This window comes from Geotrypetes seraphini, chromosome 10 (assembly GCF_902459505.1).
Source record: "Geotrypetes seraphini chromosome 10, aGeoSer1.1, whole genome shotgun sequence".
NCBI classification, from domain to species: Eukaryota; Metazoa; Chordata; class Amphibia; order Gymnophiona; family Dermophiidae; genus Geotrypetes; species Geotrypetes seraphini.
The window spans coordinates 49,197,693-49,217,145 of record NC_047093.1 but is presented as its reverse complement, the minus strand read 5'-3'; the positions used below and the strand labels follow the sequence as shown (position 1 = coordinate 49,217,145).

Sequence of the window (19,453 nt, the reverse complement as noted above, 5' to 3'; positions counted from 1 at the left end):
AGAACCAGAGAAGTGAGTTAAAATCCCACTTCTACAACTGTAACATTAGACAAGTCTCTATCTTCACTGCTTCAGAGAGCCATTTAGATTGTAAGCTCTTTCAGGAAGGGATGTATGGTACCTGAATTCTTATCATAAATGTACAGCACTGGAAAAATTATAAATATTAATATTAAAGTAATGCACGCACACATTTGCTGGAGTCCGAAGTGTGACGGACTTATTCCCAGTCAGGTCATGTTTATGGACAAGAAAACCACCTTGTCCTTAAGAAATAGGGTTTTTTGGTTTTTAATTATATCTGAAACCAGAAAGTGACAATAAGAGATAGCTGTCACAAGGAGAGGACTGGAGATTCTCTACCTTCTTTCTAGGAACCCAGGGAAGGGGAATGCCTTCCTTTGTGCACTTTAATATTCACTTGCCAGGTACTGTCTTCCTGTTTTTGTTTTTTGTCACACCAAGAGAACTCTATCCTTCTTCCCTGTGAGCAATGGTGGTAGTCTCTTCTCCAGCTATATAATAACAACAACCTTTATTTAACATATATCTTGACCAGACGTTCTGGTAGGATATATTTTTTGCTTAGTGCCAAACTACAGTTCTCTGTATTACAATAAAGCAGTGGTATTTACTACCAGCTCTTGAAGGCTGCCAAGGCTTGACTGTTTGCTTACAAAGGTAGTAGAAGTTTGCTTGCAAAGGTAGTAGACATTGAGTCAGCAGACCTTGAAAATGAGGAGTGAATAAATATCAAGGCACTAGGAAAATTATGGAGCCTCTCCTTTATTTATGTGGCACGGGAGGGGCAGGAACAGGAGATTCCTCTGGTATGACACGAGGAGGGAGGGTAGCAGGGGGTCCCCTAGTCTGTTGTATGACACTGGGGAGACAGCAATGGGATCCCTCCTCTCTATGTAAGAGATTGGACGCCAACAAAGGATCCTCTCTATATGATACTGAGGGGAAGACAGAAGGATGTATAATACTGGGGATAAAAGAGGGGATCCCCTCTTCTCTTTGTATGATGCTAAGGAGGAGGGACAGCAGAACTCTTCTCTCTGCAACACGGAGGGCAGGGGATTGGATCCCTCTTGTCTGACACTGGGTATAAAGGAACCCCTCTCCTCTGTCTGACAGGGGGGGGAGAGGATTGTCCCCTCTCCGTTTGACACGGAGAGAAAGGGATGCCTTCCACGCCATATAAAATACTAGGGGGCGGTTTCCACCTCACTCGCAGTTACAAGAACCCAGGTCCCCATTTCTAGTCTGGTCGAGGCTCTAAAACCTACGCTTCATAAGCCTACCGCTACGTGCAGACCAGTGTCACACTGGGAAACCTTCGTATCCCGTCTCGCACTTACCTTCTTCTTAGCTGCTGCCAGCTTGTTCTGTCTGCTCTCGTCAGCCATCCCGATTGCAAGCGGAACACGTCACCACGCTCCCAGCAGGCACCGCTGCACGGCATCATTGCGCGCGACCAGGCCCGAGCCCGAGTTCTGATGGCTTGGGCGGAGCTACAAATCGTAACATGTAAGCGCGCGGGAACTTCCTATCTGAGAGACACTAGCAGACAATTCTTGTTGCGCCATGCTCCCGTAATTAGACTCTCACTTCAGACACCGAAATTTCCCGTGAAGTGGTGGATTCCTGTCGCCTAACGCGCCTGCTGGTCTTACTCCCGAACGCGAGAGCGCTTGCTTTCTCTGCTTGTACTCGGAAAGATAAGTTCCTGCTGTTCAACCCAGTTCTGAGACAGCAGTATCGACTTTTCGTCTCTCTTATTCTGGAACACCATTTGCAATGCAGAAAAGTAACAAGTCGCGTCTCGGGTTACCGGTATGTCATTTTATACTGCTACTACTATTGAAAGGTCACTTGGACACACAAAGTCAGAGGCGTGAAGAAAGTACAAGAGGTTTATTACAGCATACCGGACTCTAGTGCAATTAACAGCCTGCCTACTAGAGTGTTAGAATCAGGAAATGCATGGACTTTTATGCCCCAATAGGGAAATTGCTCAGCCCCATATTTCCATTAATTTGATAAAGCCTGTGTAAGGTGTTCAACCCTTTTCTAGTTCGTCTTGTAGTTTATATTGTCATTGTCCTAAAATCTACATGGGCAAGTTTGAGAGTAAGGATGAGTGAGCTTACGTTAAATTTAAAGAAGAAAGTCAGTGAAGCATTAGTTTCACATTGTGAAACCTCTTTACATACTTTCACAAGTTTAAAATGTTTTGTGATTGATGTCAAACCAGTCCCCAAGAGAGGGGGAGACCGGTTGAAATTATTCAGATAAAGGGATTCAAGATGGATTTTTATTTTGAAATTTTTGGAGCCTCAGGGTGATTGAGTGAAATTCTTTCTTTTAATTTAAATAGCATAGTACATTGTAGTTCATTCAGTTGGTGACATCATTTATTCCACACGCATGCGCTGACATCTAACATAAAAGGATAACCGTATTTTGAAGACCTGTTCGTGGAGTGGAAACATTTCCTGTGAGCATCTTTAATTAAGTTTACCTAAATAGAAGTTGATAGTAGCATTTATAAGTACTATAATAGCATGTATTTGATATAGATAAAGTGAGAGTAAATCCTTGAACATGTTGATATTTTGTACTCGCTATAATTCCCTGATGAAGCCCTGTCATGGGTAAAACAGACCCCGTTGGGCAGTTGAATTTTTTGTACTCAATAGACCCTAGATGTTAAAAGATAAGTGCAATAATTTTTTAATTTTTATAAATTGTTTTCACAATAATTGATTTTTGGCATGTAGTTAATATAAAATATTTAGAGGGTTTTCTGAGACCAGTGAGTGACAATAGAACCCTGATAGCTAATTGACAAGAACTTTAGAGTTTGTAGCATGGGTTATTGAGATCTCTTGTACTGGACTTACTAGTGGTAAACTTTATTTGTTGTTGTGGTGGTGGTGGTCTATATTATTTTTAAAATTATATATGGGTAATTGCAACCGCAGTGAAACTAAAGTAGATAGAATATAATTACTAATCAATGTGATGGATGAGCTTGTTTTTGAGGGCAAATTAACTCAAAATGCAGCTCGATAGTCAACAAACAAACACGCATTTCATCATCCACTATCTGCAATTATTCGCTTTTTTTTTGCGATTTAATTTGTCAGAGCTGAAAATCCAAGTTTGCAAAGATAAGAAGATCCAAATGGTAACAGCCTTGATTGCTCAAGTTAGGATAACTACTGCATTAAAAATAAAACTAAAATTACTTGCTGTTAGTTTTCAAGGACCAATCACGTCAAAGAATGAAGCTTGTCTGGATGGTTGTATCCTTACACACACAGACATTCATAACATTGACAGACTCTAGCGTACGCGACGTACATGCCATCTATTCTAATGTATACTTATGAAGGGAATTTTTAAAAATAAAGTAAAATTCTGGCTTCTCGCATGGCACACCCAGAATCTCTTCGGGGCACAGTACTGTTTGAGAGACACTGCCCTAGAGTTCAGGACCACTAGATACATTGCACTAGAAGGTTTGAATAAAACATTAAAAAATGTGAATCCTGCAGGTGGATTTTGCTTGAGAAGTTACTAACCATCTCTTCTGCCACACAGATACAGTCCCTAAGATCTTCCAAAGTAGGAACAGTCAGCAAGGATACTATTCGCCAAGAGATCACAGACTTGAGGGAAAGAGATACTGGTCTTTCTAAGGAAGCAGCACAGCTGGTGGCTGAGTGAGTCCGAACAACAGAAAAAACCTGTCACTATGTGATTCATTTTACTGTTTTCAGTGATGAAACTTTTTAATATTAATGGTTTTTTAGAAAAGATATTGTTTCATTGCAAGAGCACCTGAAGCAGCCCTTCTAAATAAAATAAAAAAATTTAAAGGATAATTTTACATACTGCCTGCAGCACATGAAGGTTCATGCCTGCTTTGTACAAGCTGATTTTTAAAGGGAAAAAGTCCTTAAGAGTGTGCCTAGGAGACTTCAGGTACTTATGTCTCACACACTTGGCTTTTAAGTAGGTGCAAAATATATATAGAAGATTCAAAATCCATTATTTTAGATGAAATCCCTGTACTTAATTTCCTTCCCCTGACCTACCTGCTCACTTTTTACTGCAGATAAAACAGTGCATGTACTATAAGTTTATCCATAGTAAAAGGGGAAACAGTGATTTTTTTTTTGTGTTGTGTTGTGCTTTTTGCATAGAAATGTTTGCATATAAGAGCTAAATGTACTATGGTCCCTGTGGCCCTAGAAATGTATTAGCACTGCAATAATGGCTATAGATGTTGGTTCTCTGTTTTCAAGTATCTTTCCTTCCCCTTTCCTTTCCAGGGGGTACAGCCTGGAAGAACTGGACAAACATATTTCATTGCTGCATCAATATAATGATCTCAGAGATGCTGGGCAACTGCTGCTGGGTAGGCTGGGTATGTCAGACTGCTGTAAGCTACTTTCACTGTATAGTGTCAAACAGCATTCAACTATTATCAAAATGCCCAGGTGGGGTGAGAACAAAGCAATGTTTGCCTACTGTCTCTGTGCATAGGTGGGATCAGATAGTATTCATCTTCTGCTGCTGTGTGAGATAGAATGAGAATCAGGAAATAGTATTGGGGTTTGAAAACTATTTAGAACACTTGGACACCAACCTAAGGACCCTTTTGCAAAACCATAGTAACAATTCCTGCAGTCCATTAGATTCCTTTGGGCTGCATTGCATTTGCCGCACTGGGACTCGCTTTTGCAGCTTTATAAAAGGGGCCCTAAGTTTGGTAGGAACCTCAAGGTACAAAATGTTCTCTTGTTAATTGCTTCTTTGGGGGAAGCTTTTTCTTTACATTGCAGAAATAATTGAGAAGAGTTGGATAGGTTTATTGGCATTTTTTTTTTTTTGTTGCCATCTTGTGTTTCTTTTATTTTTGCATTTCTTTTTTTACTCTCCTTAGCTTCTCTTCTCATTAGCTTTCTTCCATTTTTGCCTCTAGCCTTTCTCTCTCTCCTCCATGCCTTTTCTGTGACCCAATGTAGAGGTCAACCACATGCAACATGTCTCTTCTTTAATCCGAGCCTGCTTCTTTTAGGGCTGCGGTTAGTATTTCAATTGCTTTCTTCTCTAGCTGCTTCTTCTTCCTATATTCCCTCCTTCCCATTCCATCCTCTTCTCTTCCTTCAACTTTATTCCTTTAATCACTTCTCTTCTTCCTTCAAGTCTCAACCCCCCCCCCCCTTTCACATCCCCTTCCAGGAGCCTTTCCCCACCATTGAGCAATCTGTCTACATCAGCTTCTCTTGGGCTTGAGTCAGCTATGACAACTGTTCTCAGGTCTGAGATGCTCATCATATTAGCTTTGTGTGTGCCAGTTGTAATGGAAGGTGTTTTTTTTTTTAAACTACATCCTAAAGAAGCATGTAATCAAACAAAATAAACAATGAAATAAACACCCAACAATACCACAGAAACAAAGGAGAAACTAAAACAAAAGCAACACTGTGGAATGGATGTTCTTGATGTAAAAATGTATTGCACAAAGTCCAACAGTTAAAATAACTCAACAGGTGAAAGACTCTTCAGGTAAAGTAGATAAAATCTATAAATAATATGGACCCAACATGGTCTGTGTTTCAGCTATGATAGCCTTCTTCAAGGGTCCTATAAAAGTATATTTCTGTTAATGTAAAATACTAAATGATATACTGTATATACTCGAATATAAACAGAGATTTTTAGGCCAAACAAAAGGCCCAAAAGTAGGGGGGGTCTCAGTTTATGTTCAGGTCAGCATTAACCTGTGCCCCACTTGAACCTGTTGCAGGCCTCTGCCAGGCCTGCTATGAGAGCTGGTGTCCCAACCAGTTCTAAGAATTGTCCCTACTTTATAAAAGTTCTTATGGGCTATGATTCATTATAATTCTCAATGATTCTTTAGCGATCTATCTGGATTTTTTTAACACAGTTATTGTTTATCGCAGTGGTATAGATCTGTTCTTCAACCGCCGCTCCACAGGGCCCGAGACAGTGTTCTTCAACCGCTGGTCCGCGGTGTGATCGATGCGGTGTTATCTTTGGGCTGGCTTGCTCTTCCTCACTGCCACAGTGCACAAAACTGTGGGCAGCAGTGCCTGCCTGCGTCCTGCGCTTGAACCGGAAGCCTTCTTTCTGATGTCACAACACCAGAGGAAATGCTTTCAGATAAGGCATGGGGTCAGTGAGGAAGAGGGAGCCAGCCCGAAGATAACACTGTTTGTTTGTGATGATTTTAAGGTGGCCAAACAGGTAGAAAAGATGACGGCGAAAGCTAGAAGGATGCTAGGGTGCATAGGGAGAGGTATGGCCAGTAAGAAAAACGAGGTATTGATGCCTCATTTAGAATATTGTGTACAATTCTGGAGACCGCACCTTCAAAAGGATATAAAAAAGATGGGTCAGTCCAGAAGAAGGCACTAAAATGATGTGTGGTCTTCGTCATAAATTCAAAGATCTCAATATGTATACTTTGGACGAAAGGCGGGAGAGGGGAGATATGATAGAGATGTTTAAATACCTACATGGTGGTAAATGTGTATGAGTTGAGTCTTTTTCATTTGAAAGGAAGCTCTAGAATGAGAGAGCATAGGATGAAGTTAACAGGTGATAGGCTCTGGAGTAATCTAAGGAAATGCTTTTTTACAGAAAGGTGATAGATGCGTGGAAGTCTCCCAGAAGAGGTGGTGTAGACAGAGATTTTGTCTGAATTCAAGAAAGCATGGGATATTCATGCAGGATCTCCTTAGAGAGAAGAAGAGATAATGGTTACTGCAGATGGGCAGATTGGATGGGCCATTTGGACTTTATCTGCCATCATGTTTCTATGTTTATTCTTTCACATAGCCAATTATTCACTCACTTTTCACACACCCATTTACATAATTTAGTATCTTACATTAACAGAAATATACTTTTATTAGGATCCCTGAAGAAGGCTATCATAGCCAAAACACTGACCATATTGGATACATGTGTATTATTTATAGATTTCATTGGCATTACCTGAAGAATCTTTCATCTGCTGAGTTTAACTGTTGGACTTTGTGCAATAGTTTTTTCTTCAAGAACATCCATTCTACAGTGATCAAATCAAATAAATACATGGAGCACAGTCTTTTTCCAATGCAAAGTATACTATTATTGTATGCAGGTGAAATAGATTCACAGTATTCATCACAGTGCTGGACTAACTTTTTTTTTCTCATTTGGGCCAACAGCTGATAGAATTATGACACCCCTGTTGGGATTGCTTCTTGTTTTATTTACAGCGGTTTTCCGAGGTGTTACTACAAAGGATCTATACCTAGAATTTGATATGGAGCTTGAAGATTAATTATGGTGCTGAATGTCATCACTGGGAGCAGATAAGTGGATGCAGAGGACTTCAGTTTGAAGACGTTAAGTGTTAGGTTGTTGAATTCTAAGATGGTGTCCCTCTGATGCTACTCAAGAAATATGCCAGAGAAGGGCTATGATGCTGCAGGTTGCACAGTTAGGTGCATCATAAATTGATCTTAGATTTTAAAATTGCATATTTTATATGAGGGGCCAGACTAATTACAAATCTTTTGGGGTTTATTGAGCTTTATGTAGAACTGGAAATTGAAAGAAAATTAGAATAAACAATATATTTATACTGAAGACAGCCTGAGGAAATCTATTGTGGCAAGTGGGGTCTTTGTGCACTGTTGCAGATGTGAGTGAATGGTTTCGCCATCTTTGTTTCTTTTCATTTGTAAGGCATTATACTTTGACTTTTCCCATATTTAATCATTCTCTTTTGGCTGTTTCTTTATGGTTGGCCCAAACCAGCCTTGCCTAAGATCATTAAGAGTTATTTCCTTGGCTCCGGGGTCTCCATGTTCTAAAGCAGGGGTGCCCAACACGTCGATCGCGATTGACCAGTAGCTCAGGAAGGCAAAGCGAGTCGATCGCGGAGCCCATCCCGGGCTCCGTGATACACTCGTGTTGCCGTCCTGATCTACCGGGCCGATCAGCCTTCCTCTCCAGTGTTCTCTCTAGGGCCTTTTAGCTGCTGCCGCCGCTGCTAAACATTTAAAAAAAAACCAAAAAAAAACGGCTTGGAGATTTCAGCCCGTAGCGAACTTATGCTACGTGGCTCTAACGTGTGCATGCCGGCTTCCCTTCTCTTCCCTCCGAAACCGGAAGTTATGTCCGGGGGGGGGGAGGAGAAGGGAAGCCGGCACGCACATGTTGAGAGCCCTGAAGCAAGCGTTCGCTATGGGTTAAGGCGGGAGACAGGTTAGTGAAGCATTTGCTCTTCTTGCTGCCGGGTCCTGCCTACTTTCTGTTTCCGCAAAGGCAGGACCCGGCAGCATTTCCCCCAATAGGTCGATCGCGATCTTGGGCCAATCAGCCTTCCTCTCCCCGACGGCAGAATTGACGTCGGGGAGAGGAATGCTGGTCGGCCGAAGCAGAGAGAGCTTGGGGCGGGTCGGCTTTCGGGCCTGTTATTGGTGGCGGTTTGGGTCCTGGTCCCCGATGGCAATGGCAGTGGCTTGGGGGAGGGCAGGGAGAAAGAAAGAAAAAGGGCAGGCAGGGAGACAGAAGGAAAGAAGAGAAACAGAAAAAAAAGAAAGGGAGGCAGAGAGAAAGAAAGGGCAGGGAGAGAGGAAGGAAAAGTTGTGGGAGGGAACGAGGTCTGGAGGAGAGGAAGCATACAGGCTAAAAGAAAGGAAGAAAGATTGGATGCACAGTCAGAAGAAGAAAGTGCAACCAGAGACTCATGAAATCACCAGACAAGGTAGGAAAAATTATTTTATTTTAAATTTAGTGATCAAAATGTGTCTGAATTTATATCTGCTGTCTATATTTTACACTAAGGTCCCCTTTTACTAAACTGCAATAGAGTTTTTTTAGCGCAGGGAGCCTATGAGCGTCGAGAGCAGCGCTGGGCATTCAGCGCAGCTCCCTGCACTCTAAAAACTGCTATCGTGGTTTAGTAAAAAGGGAGGGGGGTATATTTGTCTATTTTTGTATGGTTGTTACTGAGGTGATAGTGCATAGAGTCATCTGCTTTGACCTCTTTGAAAAACCCTGGAATAGGAATGATAATTAACATTTTCTATGCGTACAGTGTGCGTTGTGTTTTTTTTAAATATTATTGTTGGTAGATCATTTTGACTTGGTCATTTTTAAAGTAGCTTGCAAGCCCAAAAAGTGTGGGCACCCCTGTTCTAAAGGGTAACTTTGCTGCAGACTTTACAGCCTCCTCTGCATCACTGATCCAGCACAGCGCTGTAATCTGCAGTCCTCAGCTCCAGATCACCTCTTCTGCCTTTGCTTGAAACAAATTTATTCAGTGCTCTAAGCAAAACCTTTCAGGAGATAAAGATTCACTATTGCAGCTTGCAGCCCCTCAGACTTAACCCAGCAAGTTCCTGATGTTTACAGCCCGCAGCTTTCATTTTTACAAAGGATTGATATACTGTACTACAAATAGCACTAATTATACAGTTAGGTGATGGACAATGTTTTTAAAAAATTATGAGAAAGAGAGAAGAGTCTTCAGTTTGGGGAGATAAGAATAGATGGAGGAGAGAGAGGCAGGGGGAGAAGGAAGGAGAATTGAAACAAGAGAAAGAAATGTAGAAGGGAAAGAGGGAGGGCAGCATACTTCAGGCTCAGCCCAGCAGCTGACAGCATGCTAAATATTAACAAAAATTATCATTTGATTCATTATTTCTAAGTTTTTACTATTCTAACTGTATACTATGCTGATCTTAAAAGAGTTTTATTATGGTCATTACTATCATTTTGCATTGCCTATTCCCAGATTATATGTGTAGGTTTCCTTGGGTGACTTCCTTCAGTAAAGAGGTATTTTCAGCCTATTGTGTCTCGGGTTCAGCCCACTGAATTGCAGTAGGGCTGGGATCTAGTATTGATATCTATCCCTGACACATTGATTACTAAACAGACTGGTTTACTATTGCACATTTCTAGGCTGACTTCCTTCTTTGTTCCTAAGGCTGCTGGTTTTGGTGATTAGTATAGAACAAAGGGTGCAGGCAAAAAGAATCCAATGCACTGTATTATGCATATCTATTTTAAGCAGGCTGAGCCTAGTATTCACAGTTTTCAACTGTTTTTCAAAATGGAGGTACAATCCATAAGGCTTGTAGTTTGATCCAACTACTGAAGGTTAGTGCTCAAGCACAGGTGCATCCAACTGTCCTATTGGAGTGAAGTAGCCTAATGGTTAGTGCAGGGTGCTAAGAACCTGGGGAACTGAGTTTGATTGCCATTGCAGCTCCTTGTGATCCTTAGCTATTCACTAGAGTAAGGACCATCCCCAGGGATGCAGGCTGTGGCCTGCCTTTCAGATCAGGTCTACCTACAGAACCAGCCCAACCTTAGTGTTTTGTGAAGGTAAAGAAATACTGAAGGATTCCAACAGACAATAGCCCTTATGGTGATGCTGGAAAAGTTCAGTTCTTTATCGTCCCTCCAGGCCTGCACAGAAACTGATGGTTATAATGCACCTTGACCAGCAGGTGGAGACTGAGACACAAACTTTTGGCTGTAGTATACTGTATAAATGGGCTGTGCAGTCCCAAGTACAATCAATCTGTTCTCAGTCTCCAGCAGGTGGAGGTGGTAAGCCCGTGCAGCCTTTACCTGATTTAGTGTAGGGCTGTTGAATTTTGTTTAAATTGGCCTTCTTGTCCCCATTTGTGGTGCCAGATTGAGCTTATCCTTTCAGGGGTCCATCTGACCTCAGGAGTGCCACACTTGACTGGTCGAGTCCCTTTCCCCCATCTCCCAAATTTTTATTTTAGAGATGCCTCAATTATAAGCCTTGCCACCAAATACAGGCATATAGCTTTGAGAGCCAGTGGGGTCTGTTCAATTATAAATTAAAGTTGTATTTTGTTTTATAAATCTTTATTCATTTTCTTATGTTACAACAAGTGTTTTAAATAAATTCATTATAAACTTGAATAATCACACTTGATTAACTTACAGATTAATATCAAATTTAAAATTTCTTTAGAAAATCAATATTTTATAAAGTTATAATATTATGTAAGAAATTTAAATTAATATAATTATTATTGAATATAATAATTTCCCCTCCCACCCTCCCTATCAATACTGAATGAGAAATCTTTATTCATTTTCATATGTTACATCAACAATATAAATTCATACTAATATTTCAGAAAACTAAATTTATATAATTCTTAGTTAATATAATAATATCCCATCCCCTCCCCCCTCCCTTCTATTCAGTAATACATGAATAAAATTTTTAAATGCTATTCTTTCCATATTTCATATTATAAATCAAGTATTAATATATTATATAATATTTAGAGATATGATCCCTTTTTCTTCTAATCAAATTCTATACATGGGAAAATTAATCATTCTTTACAATATTCAGTTAATGGTCTCCATATTTTTTGAAATTTATCTATATGTCCTTTTTGTGTTGCTATAGTGAGCTCCATTTTGTATATATGACATACAGAATTCCACCAGAATGTATAATTTAATCTGTCATGTTTTTTCCAATTGAATGTGATTTGTTGTATTGCTATTCCAGTTAAAATAAAAAGAAGTTTGTTATTACTTGATGATATTTGACTTCTTGCTCTCATAGTTGTTCCAAATAATATGGTATCATATGTCAAGGCTACCGGATTTTCTAACATCCTATTTATTTGGGGCCAGATTGATTTCCAGAATGTTAAGATGAATGGACAATAGAATAAAAGATGATCTAATGTCCCAATTTCAACATGACAGTGCCAGCATCTATTTGACCTAGAGCTATCTATTTTTTGTAATCGAACAGGGGTCCAGAAAGCTCTATGTAAAAGAAAAAACCAAGTTTGTCTCATAGATGCTGATACCGTACATTTTAGCCTCCAAGACCAAAGTCGTGGCCATTGAGATGCACTAATTTGGTGCTTTATCTCAATGCTCCAAATGTCTCTAAGACCATTTTTTGGTTTTTTATTTATATAACCGGATATTAATTTATACCACTGTGCAGCTTCATGACCTGTTGAATTAATCTGGAAACACAGGAATTCCAAACTGTGATAATTAGTAAGATTTTTCCATTCAGGGAACCCTACCTGAATGGATTGCTTCAATTGCAACCATTTAAAATATTGTGTTTTTTTAAGATCAAATTTATGTTGCAATTGTGAAAACTCCAGCAACTTTCCATTTTTTATTATATCATCTAAAATACGAATACCTGCTGTCATCCAGTTTTTCCAGATTATTTTGAAACCGCCTATTTTGATCTTGGGGTTTAACCAAATCGTTTGAGTTGTTGATTTACTAATTGGAATAGGAGTTAGATTACTTATATATCTTAAAGTTTTCCATGTATCCATGAATATTTTATGTTCTTTGTATAGCCTTGGCATTTTGATACTAACTACATGACTGAGACGTAAAGGAAACATGAGTCTCCATTCAAGCCAGAACCAATCTGGAATATTATCAGTGGGCTCTGGGAGGATCCAATACATACCTTGACGTAAAATATAGGCTTGATGATACCTATAGAAGTTGGGAAAATTTACCCCTCCCTCCGCAATTGGTCTTTGTAATGTCACTAAAGCAATTCTGGGATTTTTCCCAAGCCAAATAAATTTTGTCAATACCTTATTTAACTTTGTATAAAAAGATTCTTGAAAGAAAACTGGTATCATTCCCATTTGGTAACAAACTACAGGTAAGATCATCATTTTAACTGTTTGTACTCTTCCCCACCAAGATAAATGTAAAGGATTCCATTGTTTATCCCTTCTTCTAATAATTAATGTATCTCACTACAAACTAATGTGCATACGCTGTCAAACAAGCATGTTCACACCTTCAATGGTAGTGCAGAGAAGACTAGGGGTCTCAAGTGCTCACAGTCAAGGGTTTGAGATTCATCTCATTACCAGTGACTTATGTCGTAAGCTATCATCGGTCCCGTCTAAGTTCTCTTTACCAATGAATGGTGACTTTGTATAAATATATTATTTTATTCTTTTGTCCTTTTTTTTCCTTTTATGTTAATAAATATTTTATCTTAAAATGCATATAGAATTAAATGCTGGATTTAATAAATCAGTCTTATATCTTTAGATTGAACTTCAAAATTACTTAGCTTTTTTTCTCTCCCTTTTAAAGCCTACGGAAGATCTCCGTTTCGCTCCCACTTATTTACATGGGGCTTCGTCAGGAACTTGCCAAAAAGGCCACTTTGTGTCCCTTTGGTTACGTTGAATAATTTCTATGCTGCAGGGAGACTCATACTTCCCTGCATGCTCGCAATTCCCTTAGTATGAGTCTCCCTGCAGCATAGAAATTATTCAACGTAACCGAAGGGACACAAAGTGGCCTTTTTGGCAAGTTCCTGACGAAGCCCCGTGTAAATAAGTGGGAGCGAAACGGAGATCTTCCGTAGGCTTTAAAAGGGAGAGAAAAAAAGCTAAGTAATTTTGAAGTTCAATCTAAAGATATAAGACTGATTTATTAAATCCAGCATTTAATTCTATATGCATTTTAAGATAAAATATTTATTAACATAAAAGGAAAAAAAAGGACAAAAGAATAAAATAATATATTTATACAAAGTCACCATTCATTGGTAAAGAGAACTTAGACGGGACCGATGATAGCTTACGACATAAGTCACTGGTAATGAGATGAATCTCAAACCCTTGACTGTGAGCACTTGAGACCCCTAGTCTTCTCTGCACTACCATTGAAGGTGTGAACATGCTTGTTTGACAGCGTATGCACATTAGTTTGTAGAAGGATTCCATTGTTCACACATCTCTGTCACTTTTTGTAATAAACATTTTTCATTAATTTTCATTGTGTCTTCTAAATCTTTTGAAATCCAAATTCCAAGATATTTAATAGTATCCTCCTTCCAAACAAAAGAGAATGTATTAAATAAACCTTTTGTACAGTGTACATTTAATGGAAGTATTTCTGATTTATTCCAATTTATCTTATACCCTGAAAACTTTCCGAATTTATCAATTAGTTCAAGCAATTGTGGAATGGTGGATTCTGGATTCCTCAAATATAATAATAAATCATCAGCATAAGCTGATATTTTGTATTCTCTATCTGAATGAGGTATACCTTGTATTTCCTTTACTTGTTGGATTGCTAATATTAAGGGTTCTAAAACTATATCAAACAGTAAAGGAGACAAGGGACATCCTTGTCTAACTCCTCTCTGTAGATTAAATTTTTCTGAAAATGTATTATTTATATATAATCTAGCAGAGGGGGAGCTATATAATGTTTGTATCATTTGTATGAATCCAGGACTTATACCAAACCATTCCATAGCCTGATACATAAATGTCCATTCTATTCTATCAAAAGCCTTTTCTGCATCTAAAGAAACAGCAAAAGTAGGCTCATTCATTTTCTTTGTTAAGTATAACATATGGAATGCTAATCTGGTATTATGAGATGAATGTCTTTGAGCAACGAATCCTGTTTGAGGCATACCTATAATATGGGGAAGAGCATTAGCCAATCTTAATGCAAGTATTTTTGCTAATATTTTTCCATCTACATTTATTAAAGATATTGGCCTATAGTTTGAAACCAATGTGGAATCTTTATTTGGCTTTGGTAAAACAATAATTAAAGATTCTGCTATAGTGCCATTTATACATCCTTTATTAAGTTGATATTGAAAAAGATTTAATAAATAGGGTAATAATAAATTTTGAAATGTTTTATAAAATTCCACTGTATATCCATCACCACCTGGAGTGAAGTTTTCCTTTGTGTTGGTATCCGGTGTGCCCTTTCGATTTCCAGTGGTGTTTTAAATTTTAATGGTAGCACTTTAGGTAGAAAGTGTTCCAAAAAAGTAATAGGATTATTTTTTTCTACCCCTTCCGGTATTCCTATTATTCTTAAATTATTTCTTCTTTCACGGTTCCGGCTGTCTTCAAGGTCTTTTTTAATTTCTTCTACCTCTTTCCATATGATTTTGTTTTGTCTTGCGTTCAGATTAAGTTGTTCAAAGTTATCCTCTATTAGGTTTATTCTGTTTTCCGTCACTTCCACTCTTTTAGTTAATGCTGCTGCATCTTCAATAGCTTTTTGTAGTTTTTTGTTGCTGTCCAGAACAATTTCTTTAATTTGTCTTAATTCTTCCATTACATCGAGGTTGTCATCTGATGGCAGTGGAGCTTTTGAAGGAGTGATGCTTGGCTCCGGTTTTGATCGTTTATTACTTCCTGTACCGGATCCTCCTGCTCCTAAATCACTTTTGTTCTGTTTGCTAGACGTCATTGTCTTTCAATATTTAGATATTTTTCTTTTGAATTTTGATTTTTTTTTGTAGTAATTTCAAAAATTATAGCTTTTGATCATGGAGCTATTCGTTTACCCGACCATCGGAATGCGCGTCCAAGCCACGCCCCCAATTATTATTATTAAAGTTGTATTGAAAAAGAACAAGCCCGAGGCAGTGCCAGACTGAAGGGAAGCCTTCAATTAAGGGATTAGAGGAATTAAGAGTTTTGGCCAATCTTTGATTTTTAAGTTTTCTCAACTTTGGAACGATCTACTGTTCCTTATAAGAAGCTCTGGTTCTCTTCTATTTTTCGTAAACTTTTGAAAACTACTTTATTCACTAAACATTTTGGAAATTAATTGTTTTCAAAATTTTTCTTTTTTGGTTTATATTTTTATAAGTTAACTATTGTAAATCGGGTCGAGCTTTCTTAGAATGAAGACTCGGTATATAAAGCCAAGTATTAGATTAGATTTATTACTAACTGGCTGTTTTTGCAATGAGTATTTTTAAACTGAAAAAGTGCTCATTGTGTTCAATGTGGCTAGCGTGTGCATGAAGTGCACCGGCTGCTGTGAACGGGAATCCTCGTCAGCTTCAGGTGCCAGCAAGCAGGGTTCCCCTTTGCACATGCTGCGCTTGTCAGCAGCGGGCAGTGGGGAAGCCCGGGATTCACTTATCACCCACACAGAAATTTCCCCAGCCGCTGATGGTCAGGGAAATAAAGTTTCCCTTACTGCCAGTAGTGCTGGGGACTTCCTTTTCACTGCTGCTGGCTTGCCTACTTTAGCGGCTGGGTCTGTTCAGACCTCTTTGCCGCTGTAGATCTCGGGGGAGTTTTTTCTGTAGGTTTTTCGTAAAAAGCTGCGCCATCTTGCCTGCAGCCTTGGGTGACCTTCCCCCTGTCTTAGAGAGACAGGAACAGATTTCTGCTGTGTCTCCTGCCTTGACAGTGAGACCTACTTTGCTGCCAGGGAAGTTTGCCCCTGATTTTGTTTTAGCCATGTACAAGGCTTACTTGCAGGTGGCCGGGGGTCCTGTTTCATCCCCGTGGGTCTCTGGCTTTTTGAGGGGACTTTTGCCTTCCATGTCTACCCCCATTTGGCCCCCCTCAGCGTCGGCTTCAGACCAGTCCCCCTCGTCTTCGTCCAAGCAGCCGCGGGTCTCATGGGATGAGGATTTTTTGTGTGCAGATATGTTTTTGCCTGATGAGGACTTGGACCCCTTGTTAGATCCCCAAGATCCTCTAGTGGTACTGATGACGTGGAAATGTGTTTTGCGGAGACGCCAGCTGGCGAGGATGCGTCGGTGGTGTACATTTTTCACTGGGAAGAGCTACAGGAGCTCTTATCCTTCAGGTTTCGTCAGTTTTGCGCTTTGAGGAGAACACAAAGGACCTCCTATGTGTGTCAGACGCTGCAAAGGTTGCTTGACCTTAAAGTGATGGTTCCAGTGCTTCCTCAAGAGTTTTGCACCGGCAGGTATTCCATTTATTTTGTGGTGCCCAAGAAAGAGGGGTCTTTTTGGCCCATTTTGGATCTGAAAGTGGTCAAAAGGGTGTTCCGGGTTCTGTCTTTTCGTATGGAGACCTTGAGATCTGTAATTCTTGCCATTCAGCTAGCGGAATTTCTGACTTCTCTTGATCTAATGGAGGCCTATCTGCATGTTCCAATTCAGGCATCCCATCAGCATTTCCTTCACTTTGCGATTTTGGGACAGCACTATCAGTTTTGTGTGCTTCCATTTGCTCTGGTCAAGGCTCCGCAGACTTTCAAAAATTTTTTTAGGTATATCAGAAGCATAAAACCTGTGAGGGAATCTGTGGGACCATTGGATGATCAAGGAGTAAAAGAGGTGTTCAGGAGAGGATAAGGCCATAGCGAAGAGACTGAATTAATTCTTTACATCGGTCTTTAAGGAAGAAGATGTAAGATCTACCTGAACTGGAAATGGTTTTCAAGGGTAATGATGCAGAGGAACTGAAAGAAATCTCGGTGAATCTGGAAGATGTACTAAGCCAAATAGACAGGTTAAAAAGTGATAAATCACCTAGACCGGATGGTATACATTCCATGGTAGTAAAAGAACTCAGTCACGAAATTGCTAATCTGCTGTTAATGATCTGTAACCTGTCATTAAAATCGTCTGTAGTACCTGAAGATTGAAGGGTAGCTAATTTTATGCCGATTTTTAAAAAGGGTTCCAGGGGAGAACTGGGAAATTACAGACCGGTAAGTCTGACTTCAGTGCTGAACAAAATGGTGGAAACAATTATAAAAAATAAAATTTTGGAATACTTAGACAAACATGATTTATTGAGACAGAGCATGGGTTCAGCTGAGGGAGATCTTGCCTCACCAATTTGCTTGACTTCTTTGAAGGTGTGAATAAAAGTGAGCCGGTTGATATAGTGTATCTAGATTTTCAGAAAGCTTTTGACAATGTTCCACATGAGGCTCCTGAGAGAATTATAGAGCCATGGGATAATGACAAAGTTCAGTTATGGATTAGGAATTGGTTATCAGAGAGAAAACAGAGGGTAGTGTTAAATGGTCATTTTTCTCAATGGAAGAGAGTAAGGATCTGCTCTGGAACCGGTGCTATTTTAACTTATTTATAAAGGATCTGGAAATTGGAATGACGAGTGAGGTGATTAAATTTGCAGATGACACTAAACTGTTCAAAGTTGTTTAAACGCATGTAGATTGTGAAAAATTGCAGACGGACCTTAGGAAATTGGAAGACCAGGCATCCACGTGGCAGATGAAATTTAATGTGGAAAAAATGCAAAGTGATGTACATTGGGAATAATAACCTTCTCTTGATGTGGTTCAGTTTTTAAGAGTGGCAAAATTGCTCCGACCTCCAGTGCGGCCTTCGATTTCAGCCTTGGATCTCAATCTGGTTCTTTTTGTGCCTGTGCATCCTCATTTTGAGCCTCTGGGTTCCTGCACGTTGAAGGACCTTACTCTTAAGGCAGCCTTCCTGGTGGCCATTATTTCTGTGAGACGCATTTCAGAACTGCAGGCTTTTTCGTGTAAGCCTCCTTTCCTGTAATTTTCTAAGGAGCGGATAGTGCTGCGGCTGGTGCTCTCCTTTCTTCCGAAGGTGGTCTCGCCATTTCATGTCAACCAGTCTTTGGTCCTCCTAGTCTAGGGTAGTCGAGAGAGTTCATTGGAGCGGAGGCAGTTGTGTAAGTTGGATTCCATAGGGTCCTTTGCTCATATGTTTAGGGGACCCAGGAGTTCCGTAAGTCGGATCATCTTTTTGTCCTAGTAAAGGGGACATTGCTTCCAAGGCTACCATTGCGCGCTGGATCAAAGAGGCTATTGCTTCGGTGTACCTTCTTCAAATGAAGCCTGTTCCAAAATTTCTCAAGGCTCATTGCACTTGGGGTCAGGCAGCTTCTTGGGCTAAGTCTTCTCTTGTACCGTCGGTAGATATCTGTAAGGCTGCGGTTTGGTCTTCTCTCCATTCCTTTGTGCGACACTACTGTGTGGACATTCAGGTGTGTTGGGACGCGGTGTTCGGTGAGCGTGTTCTTGTGGTGGCCCTTCAGGGGTCACACCCATGATGGGTACAGCTTTGGTACGTCCCATCAGTTTCTGTGCTGGTCTGGAGGGATGATAAAGGAGAAATTAGATAATTCGATTCTTACCTGCTAATTTTCTTTCTTTTAGTCCCTCCAGACCAGCACAGACCCCGCCCTGGCGTGTTTTTTACTTGGAGTTTTGCGCAAAGAGTGGGGTTTTTCCTGCGGTGTATTTTTGTCTGGGTTTTATGGGGAGATTATAAGAACAACGGCATTTGGTTCGTCTGGCATAGCTAGCAAGCTGTGGGGACGTTTTTGAAGGTTCTGGTTCTAATCAATATCCAACAGTATTTCTTTATGTTAGTTGCTATTCTCCTCCTGGGAGTGATGTTGCTGTTTATAGTTCACAGTTATTAGTGTCTTAGTTCTGCTTGGCTATTCGTCAGACTGATTGTACTTGGGATTGCACAGCCCACTTATACTGCAGCCAAAAGTTTGTTTCTCAGTCTCCAGTTTCTTTGAAGAGACTAAGGCCTAGATTCACTAAACTCATTGATCATGTCCCGACC

General features: G+C 39.9%; 2 protein-coding genes across 7 annotated transcripts in view; one reads left to right on the top strand and one right to left on the bottom strand.

The window, feature by feature from the left end:
- GOLGA2 (golgin A2) overlaps positions 1-1,555 on the bottom strand; it is a 126,859-nt gene extending 125,304 nt beyond the window's left edge. For all 6 annotated transcript variants that reach the window (XM_033960576.1, XM_033960578.1, XM_033960580.1 and 3 more), the window contains exon 1: positions 1,365-1,555. In XM_033960576.1, coding sequence (XP_033816467.1) covers positions 1,365-1,412 — 48 coding nt within the window. In that variant the 5' untranslated portion in view covers positions 1,413-1,555. The remainder of the gene's footprint in view (positions 1-1,364) is intronic.
- Positions 1,556-1,700: 145 nt separating this feature from the next.
- Positions 1,701-7,680, top strand: SWI5 (SWI5 homologous recombination repair protein). The gene is made up of 4 exons (XM_033960582.1): positions 1,701-1,839; positions 3,613-3,734; positions 4,347-4,441; positions 7,308-7,680. Exons 1-4 carry the CDS (start codon positions 1,804-1,806, stop codon positions 7,370-7,372), a joined length of 318 nt encoding a protein of 105 aa, XP_033816473.1. The 5' UTR covers positions 1,701-1,803; the 3' UTR covers positions 7,373-7,680.
- The last annotated feature ends 11,773 nt before the right edge of the window (positions 7,681-19,453 follow it).